The 9,524-nt window shown below is 48.3% G+C and overlaps 1 protein-coding gene across 1 annotated transcript; it reads right to left on the bottom strand.

The window, feature by feature from the left end:
- Positions 1–5,721: 5,721 nt before the first annotated feature.
- LOC143852413 (uncharacterized) lies at positions 5,722–7,688 on the bottom strand. Its single transcript, XM_077361794.1, has 2 exons — positions 7,206–7,688; positions 5,722–6,657 (listed from the first exon to the last, which is right to left on the bottom strand). Exons 1-2 carry the CDS (start codon positions 7,686–7,688, stop codon positions 5,722–5,724), a joined length of 1,419 nt encoding a protein of 472 aa, XP_077217909.1.
- Positions 7,689–9,524: the final 1,836 nt, after the last annotated feature.

Here is a 9,524-nt window from a genome sequence, read left to right as displayed (position 1 = left end):
TTCTTGCCGTGAATTTCAAAAATCGGTGAAATCATTAAACTTCTGCCTGGTTTTCCCGCTATATGGTTTCAAAAATTGGAGGGATCATTAAATCCCGCCTGGTTTTCCCACCTCGTACGTGGTTATAAGAGGTGGGGAAAAGCCATTTCTTTACCATTTATTTTTCCTTCTCCCCTTCTCCTTTTCATCCCTCTTTTTCCATCTCGCCGGTGATGTCTCAAGGACCAGGTATTGGAAACTAACCCGCGGCAGACATTCCAGTGGTGGAGGTGAACTCCCCATCGGCGAAGGAAAGGGGACGTTATGATTACGCTGGAGAATCGGTGGCTAGACGGACAAGAGGAGCTCAGAAGGGGAAGAAGGTGATGACGGCAGGAACTGGTTCGCCGGAAATAGTAGTTCCAGTTGTAATAATCCCGGCAATGGCACCGCCGGCGGCTGAAGGAGAGAACAGGGGGCACGAGTCTCGGAGTGATAAGAAGGGAAAGTCCTCCTGAAGGAATACCTAGTTTCGCCGCCAACTTCAAGCAGTCCCTGAAGCACGTGAAGGAGAGGGGGTATGGTGTGGCCAACCAGCTCCTCCAATTGGGGGCGGAGATTCTTCGTCTTCGAGCAAGGGTAGAGAAACTGGAGGAGGAGAATGGTGCTTTAAAGATCCAGCTGCAAGGAAAAGTTGAAGGTGGAGTGAGGGTCGGTGCCGCATTTCATAGTCCGGAGGCTTTTCCAGAGGAAGATCCGTTGGAGGAGGATTCCGAAGAAGACCCTGAGGAAGATCCTGAAGAGGATCCGACCGGGTGATTATGCCATCGTTATCAGTCATAATCCTGATAACAGCACCACAATGATCAAGCTTCCATCCGGAGCAAAGAAGATTGTGCCAAGTGGGTGTCGTGGCATGATGGAGCGAGATGGCAATAGGAAGAGTCCGATTTTTGTAACTCGATGGAGATTTAGGCATATTAGGTCTTCTTTTATCTTTCGTAAATGATTGTAGCTCGGTGGAGCCTTAGTTGTGCAAATCTTTCTTTGTTTTTTGTAATTGGCCTAGAAGCCCTCCTTTTGTAAAGCTTCTTCCATATGTAAATAAATAACAAAGAAAAGTTTTTGTAACTCATGCTGTCTCTGTAGCAACTCTTACATTGGTCTGTACCGAGTGATGTGAGGACTTCGATGTAGTTGCATATCTACAGGACGGCGAGCAACGTGAGTGTTTAGATTGATTGTTCTCTCTAGGTGCTTCTTGTTTGTCAGTCGGTGCCGGGTCCTGGATGCCTCTTGTATGACCTTTGTAATATGTCGTGTGGGGAACATCGGTACCGCGTAAGCAGAGTGTTCATGGTGAATTTTTCAGATGTTTTTGACCGACCATCGGTACCGAGGGCAATTTTTCCTTGTAGATTGTTGGGTGCGGATTGACGTGTCATCCGGAGGTCTTTCGAAAGGACAGCTGGGAGAGTCGCGATGCTTTGATCTCAGCGTAACGGCGGTTTGGCACTTTGAGTCATGATGAAGAAACGGCGCATTTATGGTTCCAATAAACATGCGCGAGTGAAGGGGTGTCACACGACAGTTCATGTCAGTGGGACATGACCTTCTGGTTTCCCGCCCAAAGGCCTATAAAAGCCCTTCACTCCTCTCATTTCCCTTACTTTTCTCTCTCCTTCTCTCTCTTTTCTCCGGCAAGGTTTTTTAGGGTTTTCCGGCGAGAAACTCTTCATTTCTCATTCGTTCTTAACACCCTTTCTCCCTTTCCTTCCTTTCGCCTGCCTTTTTTTGAGTTGTTTTCTGCTTGGGGGGTTTTATTCGTCACCGGCAGAAGCTTTTTCCTTTTCCGGCGAGATTTCTCGCCTATTTCCGGTGCTGGTTCGTCTTATCCGGTGGTATTTCTGGCAAATCCTTGCTTGTTCCGATGCGTTTCTCTTCCTCAATTTTGTATTTCCTTTCGTTACTTCTTTTTTCCAATATGTCTGAGGATACAGATTCCCAAAATCCATCTGAAGGATCTGTTAGGGTAGCAGAGTCATCTTCCTCCGCAAATATTCCACTGGGGGAAGAGGAGGTTGAGAGTGTCCTGGTACCGCCTTTCGGGAAGAGGCATAAGGTAAGGGCGGAAAAGGATAAGGAGACTACCCCTAGCCCAAAGAAAGTGGGGCCTGCTAGAAAAAAGTCGGTGACATCCCGAAAGAAGACGGTACCAACTCCCAAGGTTGTCCCAGGGGAGGGCGGTGAGTCGGGCGCCACACCTCCTCATGAACCGCTCGAGGCAACATAATCAGTACCGATCAATCCCCCAGTGATAGCAGCTTTGACGATGAATAAGAGTGATTCAAGGTTGCAACCGATGGAAGTTCAGGCCACGCATCTTGCGTAGGAATCGGCGGACCTTCATGAGCCTGATGTGCCTCATGGAGTAGCGTTTTGTCCAGAAGAGGCCATGGAATCGAATGGAGTTCTTAAGCCTTCCGACCTTGCGCGAACCAAGGACAAGTATCACATTTCTGAGGAGTATCATATCCGGCTCCCAACTTCTGATGATTGAGTTTGCTACAATTCGGTAGAGGGAGAGACTGCTTTTTATCTGGAGGTCATGGAGGCCGGTATTCGGTTTCCTCTTCCGGAGACTATGATATCATTTCTGGACTTTTTTGGGTTGGCTTCGACCCAAGTTTATCCAAACGGGTGGAGAGGCCTCTTGGCTTACTTGGCTAAGAGCAACATGGTAAAGGCCCCAATGTCCCGTGATATCATTTGCAAGTGCTTCGTTATTCGGCAAACGACTTCTTGGATGAATGTAAACCAACGGCAAACATTGATGCTCGGTAGCGACATTCCCTCTTCTATAACACGATGGAAAATGAATTCTTTTTTGTTAAGCCCCTCAATCAGCAGGTTGGAGGTTTCCTTTTGACTGAAGGCGGGCCAATAAGCACAGATTGGAATTAGACCCTCATCTCGGGGAGCTCAGTTTTTTGTCTTTAATGATGTCGTAGGTAGGGGAGTAGAGGCGGGGAAGGTAAAATTTGACGTTCGGTAGTTTAAGTCCGAATGAGAATTAGTAGAATTTGGACTAAGTAACATGGTGTTGGATTCAGGTGAGGAATGTGAGGATGATGATGATGAGGAGGAGGAGAGTGAGGGAGACGGGGGTGAGGAGGTTGAATTGGTTAGGGTCGGTACCAACCAAGATGGTAATTCTCTTTCACCTCTATTTCACGTGTTGCTTTGTTATTGTGCTCTCTTCTAACTCGTTGAATTGTTTTGTTGTTGCAAAAATGGCCCCTCAAGGATTGGGCGGAGGGATCTTTGCCGTGGCAATGGAGCGGCGTTGAAGAGAGGAGGGAAAGTAGCTGGTGTTTTTTGTTTATCACTTAGTGATGAGGGGGATGTTTTCATCTGCTTTTTCCATTTTGCAGTTGTTCGATGCTTGCGTTGTTTCTGCGTCATGGGCGGATGGTTATTACGCCCTTTATATTCAAGCAACCAAGGAAAAGAAAGCTCTGGAGGACAGACGGTGGGAGGATAAGAAGGCTTATGACGAAGCCGCGACTCATATCAACAACATGCTCTCTTCCCCTCGATCCGATCTTCAGAGGGCTCGGGAAGACCATGAGGCGAAAAAGGAGGCGCAGACCCGAGTGGTTGAGGAGCTGGAGAAAGCTGTCCAGCGCGAAGGGGGATCCATTCTAAGGTGATTGCGGATTTCAAGTTATCCCCGGAATATGAGAAGGACATGGCTCTATATGCTCTAGACTACAAAACTGAGGGATTCGTCGAGTGTCAGGCCAAAGTTAAGGATCTCGACTCCGAATTCCCGATTGAAAAGCTGAAGGGATCGCCTGGCACTGATCTTTCCTAGGGAGAGGATTCCGATGCGACCAACCCAAACGATGTTGAACCTGTGGTTGCATCTCTCGGAGAGGGATCCTCTGTGCCCCATGCTACTGAGCCCACTGTTTAAGACCCGGATGAAAAAGATGTCTGAGGGTTGAGCCCTCCTGTCTTCTTCTATTTGAACTTTTCTTTGTAATTTTTTGAACCTTTTCATGTAATGGTTTGGGCATTAATGGAAGTATCAAAGAAAGTCTTTTGGTTCGTATTCTTTCCCTGGCGTTGTTTACATACTTGTATTCGTTGGTGGGGGAGGTAGATGTTCTACCGAGCCTCTCTAGGCGTCGGTTTTTTAGCGTACCTACCGTCGGAGAATTTGGAGAAGGTAGACACTCTACCGAGCCTCGTCGGTTTCCGAGTGTACCAAACGTTGGAGAAATTGGAGAATGTAGACACTCTACCGAGCCTCGTTGGTTTTCGAATGTTCCTAACGTTGGAGAAATTGGAGAAGGTAGACACTCTACCGAGCCTCGTCGGTTTTCGAGTGTACCAAACGTTGGAGAAATTGGAGAAGATAGACACTCTACCGAGCCTCGTCAGTTTCTGAGTGTTGGAGAATTTGGAGAAGGCCGACACTCTACTGAGCCTCCTGGGGCGTCGGTTTTTTGTCATACCTTTTGTGCTTTGGTACGTCAATCATTGTTCTCTCGAGTGATCAGCTCGGAGGTAACTGACCCGCCCGTCTTGACTTAGATCGGGGCTTTTACCCATGATGTTTTGTGGTGATCTCCGAGGGATCAGACTCAGTCATGCATGTATCATCTTGGGGAACCCTTTTATTCGGACGGCCTGGAGGCCCATCCGATGGGCATTACCTTCTTTATAAGTTAACTGCCTGTTCATCCAGCCTGGAGATTTATTAATTTGGAGAGTAATCGTTTGACAAGTGGGGGAGAACCAAAATAGACTTGGAGAGAAAGGGAGATTTCATTACTGGAAACGTGGATTACATTCTGCAAGATAGAAGAGAAAACAAACACATAGATTCACCTTAAAAAAACAAAGTAAAATAAATTACATCTTGCCTACTGGTATAACTTCTTTAAGTTAGACATGTTCCATGCACGGGGAACTGGGTTGCCCTCAAAGCTTTCCAACTGGTACGAGCCCATTCGGAGTACACAAGAGATGTGGTAGGGTCCTTCCCAGGTAGGATCTAACTTTCTCGTGTTTCTGGGATAAGAGACTTCTATCCTTCGCAAAACCAGATCGCCTACTCTCACAACCCGGTCTTCCATTCTGGAGTCATAGTAGCGGGCGACCCTCTGGTGGTATGCTACCATCCGGATCCTAGCTTTTTCCCGAATTTCTTCAATGGGGTCGAGGCTGCTCCTCATGAGGTTGGAGTTGGCTTGTTCATCGTAGGTTTCGAGCCTCGGGGAGTGGGCACCAATTTCAACTGGTATGACTGCGTCTACTCCGAAGGCAATACTGAAAGGTGATTCTCCCGTGGCGGTTCTCGGGGTGGTCCGGTAGGCCCAAAGCAGATTCGGCAATTCCTCAGCCCACAATCCTCAGGCGTTTTCTACTCGCTTCTTGAGTCCTTGCAGGAGTATTCGGTTGATCACCTCCACTTGTCCATTGGCCTGGGGATGACCGACTGACGTAAATCTTTTCTCTATACTAAGCCTCCCGCAGAAGTATTTGAATTGCCTGCTCGCAAACTAAGTTCCATTGTCGGTGACCAGGACCTTGGGTATCTTGAACCGACAGATGATGTCATGATAAAAGAAATTCTCCGTCTCTTTGCAAGTGATCTTTTTTACTGCCTTGGCTTCGACCCACTTGGAAGGCGCGGTACTGTTGCAAACTTTTGACATTGTTCACATTTCCTTATGATATTTGAGGCGACTTGCTTGAGGGTTGGCAAAGAAGCCTCGACGGAGGATCTTGTGAGCCAAAAACTTTTCCTTCAGAGTGGTCTCCGCAGATCCCTTCGTGAACCTCTCTCAGGGCAAGATTGGCGGCCGTAGGTCGGAGGCATTTCAGCAATGGCCAGGAGAAGGATCGCTTGTAAAGCGTTTGTCCATCAAAGATGTAGTGGGCGGCTTTGACAACTAGGGGCCGAGCTTCTTTTCTATCTTGGGGGAGGATATCGTCCTTCAAGTACTGGAGTATCAGATCCGTCCAGCTAGGCTCTTCTTCAATTTGCATAATTTCCTCTTTTTCAATGCTGTGTAGGGAGAGGATTTCTGTATAGACGTTGCCTGGTTCAACGATTCCTGACGATGCCATCTTGAAGAAGGCATCAGCCCAGGCATTCATGGTTCTTGGGATCTGAATTATCTGAAATTCTACAAAGGTGGAGATTTCATCACGCACCTTCTCCAAGTATTTCATCATCCAGTCGTCTTTGGCCTCGCAGAAACCGTTGACCTGTCCCACAACGAGCTGTGAGTCACTGTGGACTTTGAGTCGGTCCGCACGTAGTTCTCTGGCCAGGGTGATCCCAGCAAGCAGCGCTTCATATTCTGCCTCATTATTGGATGTTTTGAAGTCCAATTTTAGGGCATATTCTACGAGAAGGTTGTCCAGTCCTGCCAAAACTAAACCGGCACCACTGCTCCCATCGCCGGAGGTGCCATCGACGTACAACATCCAGGGATGACCCGGGACTGGTGGTGGTGGGGTTGGTTCCTCGGTTGAGATGTTTAGTTCTTCAGGTTCCTCTGTCGGTACTGTGCGTTCCACTACAAAATCCGGGAGGACCTGGGACTTGATTGCTGGACGGGGATTTACTTGAATATCAAACTCTCCCAATTCGATAGCCTAGTTGATTAATCGCCCCGAGGTGTCGGGCTTCTGTAATATCTTCCGAAGGGGTTGATCAGTGAGGACGGTGATTGGGTGAGCCTGAAAGTACGAGCGAAGTTTCCTTGCTGATATTACAACTGCAAAGGCATATTTTTCTATTTCTTGGTATCGAGTATCGGCATCGTGGAGCACCCTACTAACGTACTAGGCGGGTTGTTCCATTTTTCCTTCCTATCGAACAAGTACGGAGCTTATTGCGGCGGGTCCCACAACAAGGTACAAGTGCAAGTCTTCATTTGGTTATGGCTTGGAGAGTAATGGAGGAGTCTGGAGATATACCTTCAACTATTTGAAGGCCATTTGACACTCGTTCGTCCATTGAAAGTCCTTGACGTTTCTAAGAGTTCTGAAGAAGGGCAGACATTATCCGGCGGATTTGGACATAAATCTGCTGAGGGCCGCGATTCTGCCAGGGAGTCTCTGGACCTCCCTAACCTCTTTCGGGGGGGTCATGTCTAGGAGTGCTTTTATCTTCGGTTGGCTTATATTCCCCGCTGGCTAACCATAAAGCCCAGAAACTTTCCAGATGTGACCCCAAAGGCGCATTTGGCAGGGTTCAACTTCATGCGATTGCGACGGAGTACGGTGAAGGCCTCTTCAAGGTCGGATATGTGATTCCGAGCCTCAAGGATTTTGACAAGTATGTCGTCGACATATACTTCCATATTCCTTCCAATCTGCTCGGCAAAAATCTTGTTGACTAGACGCTGGTATGTGGCACCCGCGTTCTTGAGGCCAAAGGGTATGACCTTATAACAGAACAATCCTTGGTCGGTAACAAAGGAAGTCTTCAGAACATCAGGCCTGTACATTTGAATCTGGTTGTAGCTAGAGAAGGCGTCCATGAAACTCAGCATTTCGTGTCCGGCGGTGGTGTCGATTAGATGGTTGATCCTCAGGAGAGGGTAATAGTCCTTTGGGCATGCCTTGTTGAGGTCAGTGAAATCAATGTAGATCCGCCATTTTCCGTTAGACTTCTTGACCATTACAGCATTGGAAAGCCACTTTGGATAACGGATCTCTCTGATGAATCCGACGCTAAGGAGTTTGTCTACTTCCTCCTTGATGTGCTTCTGTCTTTCTGTGGCGAAGTTACGCTTCTTCTATCTGGTCGGCTTGGAGTTTGGGTCCACATTCAACTTGTAAACCGCCACGTCAGAGGGGATTCCCTACATATCTGAGGTGGACCAAGCAAAGACATCTGAGTTAGTTTTCAAGAATTCGACAAGGTCGCCCTTGGCTTACCTGAGAGGAGGGAACCTATTTGGACTGTCTGTTCCTCGGACCCCAAGAAAAGAGGGATCTTTGTGAGTTCCTCGAGCGGTTCCCCTTGTGTCATCTCGATTCGAGGGTCGAGACCTCCAATGGAGAACGTTTCTTTGGCAGCTTTCTTCTTCTTCAACAGGGTGGCGTAGCACGCGCGGGCCTTTTCTTGGTCGCCCTTGACTTCCCCGACTCCGTGCTTCGTGGGAAATTTTACCTTTAAGTGGGCAGTGGAAACACTGCCCCCAGTTCATTCAGTGCTGGCCTACCGATGATCCCGTTGTAGGTCGAAGGTACACGAACCACTAAAAAGGTTTGCATGATGGTTTGTTGGACGGGGCAGGTCCCAAATGTTACGGGTAGCTTGATTTTTCCCCGCACCCTGATTTCTCCTCCGGAGAATCCAAAGATGGACCAGTAAACCGGCACTAGGCGATCCTTGTCGAAATGCATTTCATCGAAGGCATTCTGGTGAAGAATGTTGACGGGGCTTCAGGTATCTACCAGAATTCTACTCACGTTGAAGTTGGCGATGGCGAGTCGGACTACCACATCGTCATCGTGAGGTCGTTCTATCTTCCCGTAGTCCTCCTCTGTGAAAGTAATAGGCACGTTATTATATGGGTTCGGCCATGGCCTCTTCGAGGGGGTCTCTATGGAGTTGATCTGCCCTGCGTAGAGTGCTCATCCTTCCTCAGTTGGTCCTCCAGAGGCAAGACCGCCCTAGATGGTATCAATATTTCCAGCTATTTTGGGCGCTTCGGCCTCCTAATCTGGTGTCCTCTGGCGACTGCTTTCTGCTTTGTAACTGGGGGAGCGTCGGCGACCGGGGGAGCGACTCTCGCCCGATGATCGATGAACTTCCAATTTAGGCTGTTGATGATTTCTCGGCGGGTTTTGGAGATATCGATCAAGTCCCGCAAGTCTTTCTATCTCATTCTTGAGCTGATAGCAACTGTTCGTAGTGTGGCCGTGGTCTTGATGATAATGACAATATTTTCTAGAGTTCTTCTTCTTTCCTGTATCCCTCATTCTTTCGGGCCAGCGTATGGGTTCTATGTCCCGGATTTCATACAAGATGTTGGACACTGTCGTGTTCAACGGGGTGAAGTTAACTTTTTTAAACGAAGGAATTGGAGCTTGATGACTCGGTCGTTCATTATGTCGTGCCTGCTTAAGACTCGGTCCTGACCTAGAGTCGTCTTTCCGCTTTTCTCCTCCCCGAGCGATCTCCAATTCCCTTTCCATGGCGAACGACTCCTCGTTGATAATGTATCGATATGCGGGGAGGGGGATTGACGTTCAAGGAGACTTTCATGTCACGGTCCCGAATGGTGTGGCGAAGAGCGGCGCGAACCATGTCGAAGCTGGGCTCCATGATCTGGTGAAGTTCCGAACGAAACCAGCTAATGAATTTCCGGAGGGTTTCGTCTCATCCTTGCCTCCGAGCCAAAAGAGTGTCGGCGGGCTTCTGTCAGGACTGACTGTTCACGAAATAGGTGGCAAATTCTTTCCCAAGTTCATGGAACGTCTCGATGGAGTTGGGCTTTGTAGACACC

Source organism: Tasmannia lanceolata, unplaced genomic scaffold (assembly GCF_043159265.1).
Source record: "Tasmannia lanceolata isolate RefF3 unplaced genomic scaffold, GAP_Taslan_0.1 ptg000019l, whole genome shotgun sequence".
Lineage (NCBI taxonomy): Eukaryota > Viridiplantae > Streptophyta > Magnoliopsida > Canellales > Winteraceae > Tasmannia > Tasmannia lanceolata.
The sequence above is the reverse complement of the archived record's forward strand: the minus strand, read 5'-3'. Positions and strand labels throughout refer to the sequence as shown.